Source organism: Eretmochelys imbricata, chromosome 6 (assembly GCF_965152235.1).
Source record: "Eretmochelys imbricata isolate rEreImb1 chromosome 6, rEreImb1.hap1, whole genome shotgun sequence".
NCBI classification, from domain to species: Eukaryota; Metazoa; Chordata; order Testudines; family Cheloniidae; genus Eretmochelys; species Eretmochelys imbricata.
Genome location: NC_135577.1, coordinates 83,871,152 through 83,887,814, shown reverse-complemented (window position 1 = coordinate 83,887,814; position 16,663 = coordinate 83,871,152). Strand labels below are relative to the sequence as shown.

General features: G+C 40.2%; 1 protein-coding gene across 2 annotated transcripts in view; it reads right to left on the bottom strand.

Annotated features, from left to right (window-relative positions):
- The window catches only part of NUBPL (NUBP iron-sulfur cluster assembly factor, mitochondrial), a 150,416-nt gene that overhangs the window by 11,703 nt on the left and 122,050 nt on the right, over positions 1–16,663 (bottom strand). For both annotated transcript variants that reach the window (XM_077819011.1, XM_077819012.1), the window contains 2 exons: positions 13,847–13,967; positions 5,163–5,245 (listed from right to left, as the gene is read on the bottom strand). In XM_077819011.1, coding sequence (XP_077675137.1) covers positions 5,163–5,245; positions 13,847–13,967 — 204 coding nt within the window. The remainder of the gene's footprint in view (positions 1–5,162; positions 5,246–13,846; positions 13,968–16,663) is intronic.

Sequence of the window (16,663 nt, the reverse complement as noted above, 5' to 3'; positions counted from 1 at the left end):
AAAGCTTCCTTAGTAAGAATTTTCCACGTGTTAGTAAATCCTGCCAGCGTGCAACAATATGACAGGCCAGCAATGCTGCTACAAGTTGGCGAAAATTTTTGAACCAATAGTTTATTCATTAAAAAAATGCAGTTTTAATCAATTTGCAAATTTGATCTAATTAGTTTTTATTGAGAAAACCTTTATGCATGTCAGCAAAACTGAGTCCATATCAACCTGCCCCTTTATAACCTTTTGCCCAGTGGTTTGGGCACTTACCAGGGATGTAGCAGACCCAGGTTTGAATCCTCACTAGATATCCCTCGCTCCAGGTGAGCATCCCTAGCCACCAAGCTATCAGCTGATTTGGGGTGGGTTGCTCTCAGTCTCTTGTGTTGAAACTGTTCCACTACATATAAATAGAAATATTCATTGTTCCAATCAGCGAGTGAGCGAGAACAACTTCATAGCCTGGGAGGTAGATCTGGATTCAAATCCCTCCAATGAATCAGGCAGAGAAGATTTGAATCCACATCTCCTACCTTCTAGGTGAGTGCCTTAATCACCAGGCTATACAGTTGTTCTCACTCACTCTCTCTTTGGCTCAATGAATATTGATTTACACACAGTGCAACAGCTTCAACAAGACAGAGAGTGACACACCCCAAAATAGTCTATAGTCTGGTGGTTAGGATGCTCACCTATGAGGGGGCAATATCTAGTGGAGATTCAAACCTAGGTCTACCACATCCCAAGCAAGTTCCCTAACAGTTGGCCTACAGATATTAAGGGACACGGATGGATGGACAGACGGACACACAATCCCTTTTCTAATTTGCTTATGTGGAAAAAGTTTTGTCATTTTCAGAATCTTATGAATATTTTTTGATTTTTTTGGCTTGCTGGACAAGCCAAAAAAATCAGTTATTTGCCCACCTCTAAAGATGACTCACTATAGCCAATGATGCCAATCTACAATGCACCAAAGACACCACATAATTCACCACCTGAAACTCAGGGATGTACTAAACATACGGAAGGCTTCCTCAATGCTAATCTATGAACTCAACAAAACTAGCCTCATAAACCCGTAATGTCCTTGGGGCAATGGAATTTTCCACCAATCCTAAAGCCATCAGGAGCCATGGTTCCACAAACTGTGAGGCATCACCTGTGGGTCTTGGCGGCAAACAGCACTAGGTTCTGTAATCGGTCATCCTGAAACTGAGATAGAGCATGGACAATCCCATTATCAACACCAGAAACATTGTTTAACATATTTTCTGTGTAGTAAAACGGCAGTGCAATACAAATGCCCTTACCAGCCACATTACTTCGTTGACTCTGAATTAATGTGAATCTCTGCCTGTTTGTCAGACTAAAATCAAAACCATTTAATTCCTCACCCCAAATAGTGACAGCCACCAATATCAGAAAAAACTTAATAGAAGTAATCTCTTATTATACTATGCTTTGACCACTCTTCAGGCCACCTCTATGCACACCAATTCCCTTGGTAATGAACTCCAAAACCAATTTTCCCAGAGGCGTCAGACAGTCCCCGTAATGCTGATCCTAGCATTCAACTGGGTCACTGAACTGATAACCCATTAAACTGCTATAAGAATGCTTCCCCTAATCCAAATCGGCCCTTACTTCTTTTGGTCATCCTGACAAAGCGATGAGGATTCTTGGCTCCAGAAGTGTCAGCCACCACATGGGCACAAAAGACTCTAGCCAAGGCCACTGCCCTACATGCAAAATTTAAATGCCCCAATAGTTACTTATTCCTGTTTTAGGGTGGCTTTCGTAGAACTTTGATTGTCCTTATCTACACCTTTACCTTATCTAAGCTGTCTCTGGGTATCCATGATACACACTGTTTTGAATCCAATTCAGTTCCCAAGTATGTTAACTGTGCTGGGCCTTCTGCCTTTTCTGAGGCCAGTGAGACCCCAAGCACTCGGTCATCTCCAGAAATGCTCTCAATAGGCAGCTGTGCTCTACTGATCATATTTTCTGCCAAGAGGAAGTCATTGAAACAGTGAACTGCCTTGGGTGCAAGCTCGTTTCCCTCAGATCTGACCATTCCAATGTCATGCTTAACCTTTCAAAGGCTGAACATGATGTGGAGCAAGGGCATGGCCTTGTCAAAACAGTAATATTCCTCAAACTGAAGACCGAACCAGTTACTATTTTTGTAATGAACACAGAGTAATGTTGTATTTTGCTACCTGTGTCCTTATGCTGCATTCCTTAACCATGGCTACTGCTGCATCAAATGAGGACTATCAAAGTCAACATAATTGAGGGTCAATACTGTCTTTAAAGGAAGCTTTGAAGGTAAGATAAATGGTTGATAATCCTGTATTATCCATTAACTTTTTTAGGCACCACACCCAGGAGAGCTGTAGATCTCTACTGGTAATTTCAAAAAAGGAACAACTATTCTTTCTACCTGACGTTTCCACAAACTATTTGTTCTAGTTCTTTAATAAGTTATAAATTTTCAGCCCACACACGTAACCTTTCCCCCCCCTCGTATGTAGGCTTGGCAGAATTTGATTTTTATTTTTTATAATTTTGATGGATAGTATTGATGTTTATTTTTAAGAAGTATTTTCCAATTCTTATCTATTTACATTTTCACAGTTGCAAGAAATTACGGAGGGGAACGCCAGACAATGAGGGGTAAACAATAATTGTTTAATTACAGTAAATGTTGAGATTCAAAAACCTTAAATCAAACTCTAATACATTCCCAAGCAGCATTTTTCTCACTTTGTCTATCTGTAAATGTCAATGATTGATAGTAATACTTTTTCATAGGTTTGTATGTGTACTTGGTAATAGATGTTTACTGACATTTATCGATAAAATTATAATCCTTCCAAGCCTACTCACATGGGATCTGAAACCCTACCAGATGTCCCTTGCATATATATGCTCCATCTGTTTTGTTAGGATAATCCCATAGTAGGGTCCTTAGTACCTCTAATTTAGCTGGAGATTGGGCTGAAAGGGATTGAGGGTAGTGACAGCAACCACCTAATCAGCTTGCTGAACTTGTCTTACCCATCCAATATATCAGGGTCCCTGTCTTCTTCTAAGCACGGGGCTGGGGAGGTGGTAAATGGCCTTCCTTAGGGTAGCTCCCCGAAGGCTTTTAGGAGTCTCCTTTACGAGCTACAGAGCCCTCCCCAGCTGCCTGCTCTCTCCCAGAACTGCCTCGCAACTGCTGAGAACTTCCTCTTTTTAAGACCTTATTCCATCCTTGACATGATTGACAGGGCTGAAGGGGCAGGACCAGCCTTGCCCACAGCGTCTCTTTAACCCCTTCATCACTGGTGTGGGGATTATATACCTTTTATTCTAGTCTTAACAGAACCTAAAAAGTGACAGTTAAACTCAGCACATTGTTTTCTGAGGACTCAGTCACTCTCCCTATAGCCCACTGTTTTATTCAGCTATGTATTATTTCAGCCCTATAACTATTTCATTTATAAAAGTTCACTAAGGAAAGCGGAACAGATGTTTTTAATATTTCTGAATCTAAGGACAAGAGTGGAGATAATTTCAACAGTGCAATGCATATTGTCCTCTATCTGAAAAATATGTGGTTTTTCATGAATGAACAGCCGCAATTTTAGTTTATTTGAGAAACATGATGATGGATGTTATATATTGAAGATTAGAATCTGACCTCATAGAACCTCTCTAACCATTGTTTATGTGCTGTGAATTTTATATTATTTAAAGAAAGAAATAAGAGAGATACATTAAAGTTCTCTCTCATTCAAATGAGAAGTAGTGGGGGGAAGACAAGCAATTTTAAATTGCACAAAGATTAGTGACTTTTTACTTTTTCTTTGTGGGGGAAGTGATTATCTTACAAAGACAATGAGAAAGTGTAAAAAAAGTTCCCTCTACTGAGGCACAGTAAGTGTTAAAAATTTACTTATTTCATCTTTAACTTGATGTCGATAATGGAGTTATCCCCCGATTTCTTCCTAATGCCATTACCAGTGCAAGTGTGGGCAGGAATTAGATGCCAGATTAGAAACAAACTCACAAATGTAGATGGCAAATCTACAGAATTTTACTGTATTTCTCTTTAAATAGGAAAGTACTGCTTGTAAAAGGTGGCAGCCTGATGAATGGAGACTGAAGACTCTTCATCTATCCAGAGAATAGATAAACCAGAACATCACACAACCATTTCACAGATCAATAGTGATCTGTGATCAATAGTAGTACAGGCCTTATCCCAGACTAGTGAATGTGTTGCATTCTATTAGTAGTCTTATAAGGTACTCTGCTCCAACTTCTCTCTTAAAAACAAAATTAACAAGTACAACAATGTTTAGGTTTTGCTACTACTCTCCAGAATGTTGGTAACCATATAAAAATTGAGCCCTATTGTGATAGGCACTGTACAAATGAGGTAACAGACAGTCCCTGCTGTTGAGAGCTTACAATCCAAACAGAGGAGATAGGCACAGGGTAGGGCAAGATGTACTAGGCAGAAAAGTACTGTACTGTCAACATGTATGACAATATCTTATGTACAAGACTACTTTTCTGGAAAGATAAGTCTGTTTTTTCCCCCACCTTCTCAATACACCAGTGCTTTCATTTGGCAATAAAATGCTATGGTGAATTCACAGAAACATCCCATTGCCTCCTGTATACAAATTCCTCCACTTCCTACTAACTATATTCTAGGTATTGACAATGTGCAGGTTCTTGTTACACAGACCTTTTGACAGAACTAACCTTCCCCTTTGATCCTCTCGTGACTCAACTACCAAAGGATCAACAGACAGCTTTAGAAGACCTATGTTATTAGTGAGATCTCGTGTGTCCCGACACTGACCCTTCCTCTTCTTGGCATGCAAGCATCTGGATTGAGTCTTTTGCTACTGAGACTATGGTTCAGACTAATTAAACAAAAACATGTGCACAAAGAGAAAAAGACAGCAAGGACAACCCACATACCTGTGTACCTCGGTTTTGGAGCAAGTACATAAATTAATTAAATTTTCAGGATTTATTTCCTTATTTTAACAAGACGGTTTCCCCTCTTAAAATAACAGAGACCTTTCCCTCCTCCCTCCCCACTCTTCAGGGTATTTTTGTTTGTTTGTTTATTTATTTTTTTAAGTTCATAGCACTAAACTTACCGTGTCACTTTGAGGCTGTGAGATAACAATAGGCTGGCCGGCATCACATGTCTCTCTTATATTAACATGCAATGGAATGTCTCCTGCATTAAAAACACCAAAATACATTTACATAAAGACTCAATATTTCATAAGTGCATTTCATTAAACTAGCCCTGAAGCTACCTGAAATCAAATTCTAGTTCAGGCTATCCTTTGAATTACTTAATCTCTAAAATTAGCATTTAAAATGAAAATTAGCTGCAGCAGAGTTCCACATATCCACAATCATTAGTACCAAATATATTTCAAATTTATTCATTTTCTGGAAAAAGAGCAGATAACTTTGCAGTAATTTATAATGACAGGAAGTTTGCTTTATTGCTTTCTGGAGATGCAGAAAAGCTCAAACTGAGACATTTCTATGGTCTAGACATTTTGGATAGGTACAAAATAAAAACACTTCTTTGAGTGTCAGGATAACATACTATTCAACATATTTCTTACTTTTGTATTTCAAAAGTGTTTTGAGATATTAATCAATATCCAAACTATAGCACATTTTGTTGCCAAACAACAAAATATGCTATAGTCCTTAGTAGGCCATTGATTTAATTAAGTGCTAGCTATATATTCAACTCATTCTCTTTTACAAGAGCTAACTACTGTGTGTTTTGCTTGTGTAATCAGCAGGGAACTGTTATAGAAGAAAAATGTTCTGAAGGAAAAATCATTTATCAACCCAATGGATATTTTCACTTAATTCTGAAATATTTTTCCAGCACTGAATACGGTAAATTTTTAAAAGTTCCCATAATTACTATATCACAACACAGATACTGCCTATGATATAAAATGCAGTTAAAAACTGATCTTCTACCAGTATTAAATTTACAGCATGCTGGAGGCCTGGCTACTCTTCACGCAAGCCTTGTCTATACTCAGAAGTTTCACTGACTTAACTAAAAGTGTGTTTTAAACCATTTTAATTAAACTGGTGCAAAATCCTGTGTAGGTACTCTTAGTTTGGCTACAAAGTGTGTTATTTTGCTTTAACTTAATTTATTTTTAACACCAGATTAAGATAAATTAAAAAATAGCTAAACTGAAATAAGTATTCGTTTATAAACTTGCACTGGTTTAACTAAAACAGTTTAAAAGCAAACCTCTAGTTAAACAGACACAAGCATGGGTGTTGTCAAACCTTTATATGTAAGTAAATACAAGAGTTGGTCCAAGAAATATCTGTAGTTGAGCCCCTATGTAACCGTGATCAAAATAAATTTTAAGTTCAACATCATTAGAGGAGGAAATATATTGAAATCTTGCACTGAACTGTAAAAGAGGATTTTAAAAAATAGTTAAGGATGCTAGTAAAAGAAGACCCTAAAAGAAAAAAATAAAAATAAATAATAATAAAAAAAAGTATGGAGTTGCTGGTCTTGACTCTGTAATTAAGGTAGAGTTGAATTTTGCACTTAAAGAAGAGATGCAACCTCTATATAAAGACTACAATCTATCCTCCCCAAAATTGCTCAGTACATATGCTTTTGGCACAGAATGAATTTTCTGAGAATTTAAGTAAATCCACGAATATTTTTTTTTAGTTAAATTTAGTTAAAAATTGTTTTTTTTCATAAATTTACCATTGGAGGTCAGATCTTTTCTTGGTCCCAAATGTTCTTAGTAATGGAATAATGCAGACTAATCAAAGTCCCACATAGTTAAATCTATAGTTTTCTATGGGGGGAGGGATAGCTCAGTGGTTTGAGCTTTGGCCTGCTAAACCCAGGCTTGTGAGTTCAATCCTTGAGGGGGCCATTTAGGGATATGGGGCAAAAATTGGGGATTGGTCCTGCTTTGAGCAGGGGGTTGGACTAGATGATCTCCTGAGGTCCCTTCCAACCCTGATATTCTATGATTCTAAATATTACTGTTATCTTGTACATAGGTCACATTTTGAAGACTATTATTTTTAGGATTCAGAGTAAATTTTTTGCAGTCACTCTTCACAACAAAAATTTACTACTTCAGCAGCAACAGAATTCCACAAAGAACTGCCCTTTTTCAAAATGGCTGCCATCTCCGACTGTTCTCAAAAGGATCGAGGGCCACATTTATGAAGGTATTTATGTGCTTAAAGATGCAGATAGGTGCCCAGTGTGATTTACAAAAGCACCTAATTGAGTTAAAGACAGTAGCTAAAGATATAAAAAGAAACAAATAATTCTGTAAGTATATTAGAAGCAGAAAACCTGCAAGAAAATCAGTGGGTCTGCTGGACCACCATGGGTAAAGCAAGCAATTAAGGAAGATAAGGTTATTGCTGAGAAACTAAATGATTTCTTTGCACAATTCTTCACCACAGAGCATACCTGCCTGGCACCTACTCTTTTCTGGTAATAACAATGAAGCGCTATCAGAGAGTGAGGTAACAAAAAAAGAAGGGCTGGAACAAACTGATAATTTAAAAAGCAACAAATCCATTGAGTCCAGATGGTATATGCCCAAGAGTTTACAACATATCTAAGAATAAAGTTGCTGAGCTGCTAAGCAAAAACATGCACATTTTAATTTTTTTTAAAAGTTAATATACCAGGGAATTGAAGGGTAGCAATTGTTGTGTGTTTTAAAAAGGTGCTAGAAGTGATCTGGGATATTACAGACAAGTAAGCCTTATTTATATATCTGGTAAATGTATTGAAAAACAATTAAAAATAGAATTATAAGAGATCTAGGAGATCACAAATTTATTAGGGTCTAACCAGCATAGCTTCTGCATAGGAAAATGTCTCTACAAATTTGTTTGAATTAACTGAATGTGTTAATACAGAAATCAATAAAGGGGAACTGGCTGATGTACTTTATTTGAACTTTTGAAGGCCCTTAACAAAGCTTCTTACAAGAAGCTACTAGAGAAACTAAGTACTCATACTGTGTTGGTCAAAGTAATGGATCAGAAACTGGCTGAGACACAGAAAAGAAATGGCCAATTTTCATCATGATAAAATGTAGAGTGTCACAATGTTCTATACTAGGATCAGTGTTGTTTAACGTAGTCATCAATGACACAAAAAAGGGGGTGAGCAGTGACATTGCAAAATTTGCAGATGACACAAAATTATTTGGTTAGCCAAAACTGGAGAAGACTCAGGAACATCAGAGCCTTCCAAAGCTAGGTGTCAGGTGCTACCTCTCAGTAGTCAGGCTTAGTGGCTGGACGAAAGGTCAAAGCCAGACTTTTGAGTTGGGACTGGGCCAAGAGTGGCACTGGAATCAAGATCTGGGGACAGGCCAGGGTCAGAACCAAGATCAGGGTCCATCGTGAAGCCAGGAGTCCATAGCTGGAGTCCAGATGGAAGCCAGGGGTTGAAGCAAGATGGTCAGAGTCCAGGGACAAGCCAAGTCACAGTCATAGCCAGAGTCCAGATACAGACCAAAGATCAAAGCCAGGTAGTCAGAGCCCAGGGGTCTAGGCAGGGTCAGCAGGCAGAGGCAAGCCTGGAGCAGGTCAGTAACAGGGCTGGAGCAAGGGCAGGGTAGGGCAAGGACAAGACTGGAACAGGGCTTGGGCAAGGCTGGGGCAGAAACAGGAACAGGGTCAAGAGCAGGCTGGGAGTCTCAAGAGTCTGAGACTCTGTGAGGCAGCATGAGGATTTCTGGCTGGGTAGTTGCACAGATTGATCTGCAGCTCTGGTGGGGTTGAGGAAATACTTGAACCTGGAGGATAGGCTGCAGCCACATGCCTGAAGATTGAGTCACTGCACGCTCTGTGCGAAGATTAAGTCAGTGCACCTACTGAAGCACTGGGGATGGGCGGGCACAAGCCTGCCCACATCTAAAGGCCCCTGCTCACAGTCTAAGGGGAAGAGCCACCAGACCCAGACATCAAATGATTATGGGAGACAACCAATGAAAAGAAAGGGATGGAAGTGGTGGGTCACAGGTTCAAAATCAGGGATCCAGATGGGGATAACAAGCAGAAGACCCCAGACAGTGCCCACTGCTCCTCAAAGACATCCAAGGAGCATGGCCCAGAGGAACTCTGTCTAGAGACTTGAGGGAGGATCAGAAGTAGGTCCCATAGTCACAGAGCAACCTCCCATTCAGCTTCCTCCTCGTGGTATGGTGGATGGCCACCCTGGCTAGCACCAGAAGGTTGATGAGGATATCTTGCGATTTCGTGGGGTCATGGATAGGGTGTGCATAAAGCAGGAGGTGCAGGGAAAAGTTCAGCCAGAATTGGAGGAGGTGGTTCTGGAGAAGCTGGAAGAGGGGCTGCAATCTGGCACACTTAATGTAAATGCATGCGAGGGTCTCCCTCTCACTGCAGAAGGAGCAGATGTCGGGGGAAGTGGTGAACTGCATCAAGTACATGCCCATGCTCATGACTCCGTGAAGGAGCCGCCAACTAACATCCCCAGTGGGCCGTGGAACCAGGATGGAATGGGGACTAGCCCATCAGGGTTGTTTGCCCTCCGTGGGTGGTAGGAGGTCCCTCCACTTGGTGTCGGGTGGGACATGAGGGTGATGAAATGAACAGTGCGGAACACAAGCACATACAGCTGTTTCCTGAGCATGGTTCAGAGACTGATCAGCTGCATGTCTCGCAGCCAGCTCAGATGGTGAGTGGGGGGTCAGGGCGGGAAGGTGGCAGCTGGGGAGGCTTGTGGGGCAAGAGCCCAACGGTAAAGATCAAGCGGGCAAGGGGGAGCACCCTCCCGCAAGACCCGTTCAAGGAAAATGTGAGAGACAGGCTGTAGGGCTGCCATTACCTCCTGGAACACGTGACAGGGGACACAAGGGGTGGAAAGCCCCATATAAACTGACCGCAATGGGATACAACCAGTCTCCTCAGTCGTAGTCCAGGAGATCCTGGTGGTACCAGCAAAGACCAACCTCCAGTGCAGCAAGAGAGACTCTTGCACTCTTAGATGCTGGGATGTGTACGAAGGGCTCAGCAAAAAGGTTCACCCCCTTGGTGGCTGCCATGGACCTGGTCACCAAGACTAGCTTCCAGGTCCTGAGGAGGTCCTGGTAAAAGACCAGCAGCTCAGGTTGGTTTTGGGGGACACCCTCGTGTGGAGGTACAAGAGCTGCTGGTTGTAACAGAGCCCTCAGAGGGGGTGGATGAAAACATGCGCCAGCACACTTCATGCCTTACTACCTACACTGTAAGGAATTCTGCAGGGCCTTGAGGTGGAAGACACAGACCCAACTGCAGACACAAAGCAGGCCCTTTCTCCCTCCTCCAGGGAAGGCTCAGGACACCTGCAGAGACCCAGTGCAGCCCGAGCCAGAAAAACTCCAGGATCTTCTGGAGGCTGTCTGGAGTGTCCGTGGGCAGGCTCAGGGTGTTGAGCTGGTGCCAGAGGACCAGCTGGTGCCGGACAGGACCAGATGGTTAAGCACTAGTGCCCTCCCTCATAGGGAAAGGCACCAGAGCAACTTCGTCCACTTCCTGTCCTTCGTCCACTCCCGGTCCTCGAGATCCACAGTCAGCCACCCTGGCCTCGAGATCTACCCAATTCTCCAGCGGGGAGAGATTGGTGGCCGAAAGGTGAATGCCCAGCTAGAGCAGCAGGCCCACACTCTACTAGATGGCTGGGAGTGCTGTAACAAATCGCTTTGCTTAGAATCATTTAAACTATGTGCTATTATAGTTTGAATGCTCTTTAACTTGCAATAAGAGATTGGTGTCAGGGATTTTGTACCTGGTTTAGGATTTTTAGATCATATAGTAGTAGGGATTATTAGTTACTTTACTAAAATGATACTTCATTTTGGAAAGCAATACTGCCTGTGTCAATTACTTTATTGGAAGGTTACATCCGTGTCTTTCGGTGTTTCCTTCACAACACCAGGAACTTATACCTTGGAACAGAGTAAGGGGGCATTAGGCAAGTTATTCACTGACAGCAGATTTTAAATTGCTCTGAAATTGACATATATATGATACAATTAACAACATCCTCGGCCTTCAGGCCAAAGCTCTTGACGCCAGCTGAAGGAGGCCGCCAAGTAGATGGCTTGGCAAGTCTCCACCTGCGCCACGTCATCTGGGTCCTGGGCCATGAGGAGCATGTTGACAACATATGCCAATGGGGACTACCCACAAATCTGGCTCTCTAAACACCAACCTTGTAATCCTTTTGCCGAGAAGACAATGTTGGAAGGGCAGCTGAGCAAGCAGCCCTGATTTGGCTGCAGATTTGCCTCACAACAGATGAATGGGCAACATAATGACGGATTCATTCAGTGTTGGTTAATGCACAAATGCATGAATTGGAGGGAATAATTTGAACAGTTAATTGTATCAAGCAAAGAAGAAGACTTGGTATTAGCAAAGACCTCTGTTCAATATGGACAAAAATAGAAATGTTAGGATACATAAGGAATAGGATAGAATGGAGAATAATACAGAAATTATTATTATATTTCCTTACATAAATCAATGATACAATTTAATTTGGAATATTGTGTTTAGTTCTTGTCACCCCCTTTCTAAAAGCATTTAGAGAAATAGAAGAATTCCAGTAATAAGGGCAAGAATAATTAGTGACTGATAATCTCTCATCTGAAGAATGACAAGACAAATTATTTCCTTTAATGAGGAGATTAATAAAATGGCATGATAAAAAGCATATAAAATAATGAATACTGAAAAGTTATATTGGGAACTTCAATTCAGCGTCTCTCATAATACAAGAACAGGGGGGACACTCGATGATATTAAAAAGTGGCAAATTCCAAACAGATAAAGGAAATACTTTTTCACTCAAAACACTGACAAGTTCCTCAGGCTAACAAGGTATCATTGGGTATGTCTACAGTGTAATAAAACACCCTCAGCTGACCCGTGTCAGCTGCACCACGGGACTGAGTCAGCTGACATAGGGCAGGTGCAGGTGTTTTATTGCAGTGTAGACATACACACTGAGGCCAAGAGCTTAGTAGGATTCAAAATACATTTACATGGATAACAAGGATGTCCACATTTTTACTTATAAATACGAACAAAAACACACCCAAGAGCTTTGGAAAGTGTAATATAAACCTTCAGAACTTTTGGTCATAAGTCAGACTCTAACCATTGGGCACTGGAAGGAGATATTCCCTATGGGCAGGTTATATCACAACTAACTGTTGCAGGTTTTCTTCCTTTGAAGTATCAGATACTGGCCATTGTTGGAGACAGGACAGATACTGGTCTGATCCAATATGGTAATTCCTATGCTTCTATGTACAATACAAACTAACTTTAACCCTTACAGCACTATATTCATGCTCTTTAATGAGCAGCTGGAGAACAGTATGTTTGTATCCACTCCTCTTCAAACCTCTTCCTCCCGAATCAGCAAATCCCTTGGCTCCACCCGCTTCCCATCCTTGGCCAACGGTACCCATCTTGGGGACAGCAAAAGCCACTTATGGGGACCAATGGCTGACCAAGCACCTTGTGCCACTGCAGATGGAGGCTTTGCACGCAGTGTAACCCAGGGCTGAAGCAATCCCCTTTGACTCTGATCCCCACACATTATGCTTCCATCAGGTGACCCTAATGTGCGCCTTCAATTCTAAATTCCATTCCTATGTTAGATTTGTATCAGACCTTGATGTTTTATGAAGATTTTAAATGAACTTCCTGGTTCATTTTAATGATAAGCTGTGGAATATCATTGACATAATTACAGTAATACATGGAGATACATCATTAGCATGCACAATTATCTCATTTACCAACTTAAATATGCTTTTATGTTTTATAACCTCTTCCTGATCACTCAGGTTTAAACATACCTTCTTTAAAAATAGCAAGCAATTAATCCACATTTTAAAATTATACATAATTCCACATTAAATCAATATATGAACAATTCTCGTTTAGAATTACTTACAAGTTAAGATACATTTTCTTTTGAAACCACATTTTGCAATCCAGTATTTTCCTGAAATCCCAACTAACACTTAAAGACAATAGTTAAGGTGGTCTAATCATAATTAAATTATGTTTAGTCTAAACATAACTGACCTTGGATAACCAGTGTGTGTGATTCAAAGCAAAAATGTAAACTACTTATTTGCCATGCAAAACGCAACAATTCAATATTCTATAGGTAGGTATAAAAGTAACGGGTCTAATGCATTGCTGTTCAAATTACAATCTTTTCCCACATACATAAAAAACGCATTCCTGTTCCCCGTAGAGTCAATGGGACAACTCCCACTGACTCCAATGGGAAGAATTTAGGTCCTAGATGTCACTGCATACATGTTACTAAATTTCACCATAATTAACAGTACACTTTATTATTTAACAATTATTTAATTTATTTGATAAATAATACTATATGTTGTATGCTGTATAATATATAAATATCAAAACAGTCCATGTTCTGAAGAGTTTACAATCTAGAAGACCGTCAAGATCACCAAGATCCAGTGGATGTAGTTTCCTTAGACACTTCCTCTCCCACTTGTGGCTCTTATATATGTGAGTACTAGTCATATTTGTCACAAACTTCCAAATCTAGCCAGCATTTCATTAAAAGGAAAAATCCTGAGACAATGATCATAAACAGCACAAAAACTGTAATAAAACTCGGCAATTTAAGATTATTACTGCACCTTTTCTATTTGACCATTATTTGAACATACAGTATCATTAATTTGTCCGTCAACAATAAAAATATCAGTATTCTTACCTAAAACATCTAGTCCAAGGGTTTTTGCTAGATCTCTCACACCATCAGCTCCAAAAATATGGGTCTCATGTTTACATTTCGGGCATTGGAAAACACTCATATTTTGGACAAGTCCCAAAACCTGTTAAGTTAAAAAAGAATGTTCAAATCTAGAGTCTTAGTATCAATGCTGGTACATTACATCTATCCACATATGGCATCAGAGAATAGATCTCAAACAAGGTATCTTAAAAGTATTAGTTTAAAATGAATAGACCGTTTTCAACAGTGTCACCACAACCCCTAGATTCCAGGCTCAGCAACTAAGTAATTTAATAGTGTTTTTATTTGATCATTTTATAAATATTTATATATTATATACTTCATATTCATTACAAGATTGCTGCCTTTCAAGTCAAGATTATCAAGCACATTTGTTATAAAACATCTCTTATACTCCCCAAACTACAGTACTTAACTTACGAACACCACTTTATAACATCTCACTAAAACAATTGTTGTATCACATAACTTTGAACCCTGGAGGTTTCATGTGCTGTGTTTTACAGTCTTCTTGTTTAGAGTTTCATTTCATGAACTGTGACATATTATTACAAGAAGTGAGACAAGCTGGGGGAGGTAATATCTTTTATTGGACCAACTTTATAAGATATTACCTCACCCATCCTGTCTCTCTAATATTGTGGGACCAACATGGCCACCACTGCACTGCATTACAAGAAGTGTCACAAGTGGACCTATTTTTTTTAAAAAAAGACTTTTTTGGCTATTCAGCAGGAAAATATCTTCAAAAACGAACCCAGATTTGCTATTCTTGCTGAGGAGCAGAGAGACATTTAAAGATCAAAACAATAGAAATAATGATGCAAGGCAGAAACCGACAAAAACTGTGGGACAAAAATCTAATATACACATATTAGGTGTCTTTTTGTTGATGTCCAATTTCCAACATCTTCTTTGCAAAAATATAAAGAAAGTTTGCCACTCTGGGCATAAAATCTACGCTTCCACATTTTAGAATGATGCTGATGAGAACACTAATCACACTGTGTTTATCTGTCAAACAAAGTTAAGCATGAGGGATGACCGGAATTTTGCAAACCTGCCAGGAATAACTTACACCCAAATTTGACATGTTATAAGGCTCTTGTGGTTTATTAATCAACAGAAAACCTGCACAATCTTAGCTTCATGTTGCAGAGTCAACTGTTATATATTAAAATTCTATAAACAGAAAATAAATAGATCACCTAGATACTATACCCAAAATTTCCAAACTTCAGAGTGAAAGTTACAAGATACAGAGGGCCTTTGAAAATTTCACCTTAAATTCCTAAACTTCGGCACCTGAATAAAGTGGCCTTGTTTTCAGAAGTGCTGATCATCCACAGTTTCCACTGAAGTTAATGGGAGCCGCAGAGGTTCAGCACCACTAAAAATCAATCACATTACTTAGGTTGCTATTTACAACAAGCACCCGACCTTTGGCACCCAAGTTTGAAAATACTGGCCAATGTAAAGAATACAGAGAGAGGAATATAAGCAAATGAACATGTTATTTTTACTTTATAGCACATAACTGTGCTCAATGTGCAATCAAATACAACTAAAATAAAAAAAATTTGAGTGCGCGTCGGCTTTGGTGTACTGGCTTTTCTATGCCTGCATTTGGCGTTCTGAATTTTTCACATGGTAGCATAGGTTTACTATGTAGAGCTTTCAGAGGATTTAAATCAGGGCAGGTTTTACTCTGAGTTCTTTGGCTGGGAAAGACTACAGCTGTTGAAGGGGCAGCACATTCAGTTTCCAATGGGAGGCACAGGGAAGGAGGAAGACAGACAGTGTTTTATAGAGCTCTCTGTAGCCAGCGTAAGTGCTCTGTTGATGGACTCCTAAACGATTAATACTATAACATGGGATTTCAACGTGTGTGTAAACTGGAAACTGAATGATAACGAAGTAGGATGATGCTTTGAGATTTGAGAGACATCTCCCGAAGTGGGCAGAGAATAAGATGATTTACCCAATTAAGTCAGTCTATTCCTCACACCATACAAAAGAAAACTTGCACTTGTCGTACAAACGTACTCACCCATTTTCAAGCACCTAGCTTTTTAAATTTCTGTAGTCCTCTTAGAGTACATGAACACAGCACACTTCTTTTGGTGACATTTAGAGTACCTACCTGCATAGCCCTCAAAGGATGGATATTAAATTGCAGTGTGGCCAGTGAGGCATGGCTTAGGCAAACAAAGACACACCTGAAGGGCGTGGGTATGTATGGGAGTACATCCCCAACACCGTCTCTACTCGCCCAACCCAGACCTCCTCATCTACACTGATATTTTTAGCAATATAGTGTCCCACTGCCTCCTCACTGCCGAAGCCTTTCGCTGCTGCAGGAAAAGACTTCAGGGGGGAAAAGCTTGGGCACCTCTCACAGCTGGAGCCCTTCCCCACAGCGGGGAAAGACTGTGGCAGCAGGGAGCCTCCCCTCTGCCAGACCCTTTTCACTGCCAACTACAGCTGCACACTTGGATGCAGCCTGCTTTTCACTGTGGTGAGTAGCTACACGTACTGTGCGTACTGCAGACACAGCATTAAAGTATCAAAAAAAACCCCAAACAAAACCAAAACAAAACACATGATCACAGAACAAGTGATGTAGTCTTAGTGTTTTATTTAAATGTTTTATAGCTGTTTTTATAACCGTTTCATGAATCCTTTGATGATAGGAACACACCACCAGAAAAAGTAACTGTACCAGAGCTTTATTAAGACAATGCTACTGTAGCTGTATCCTCCATGCTAAATCAT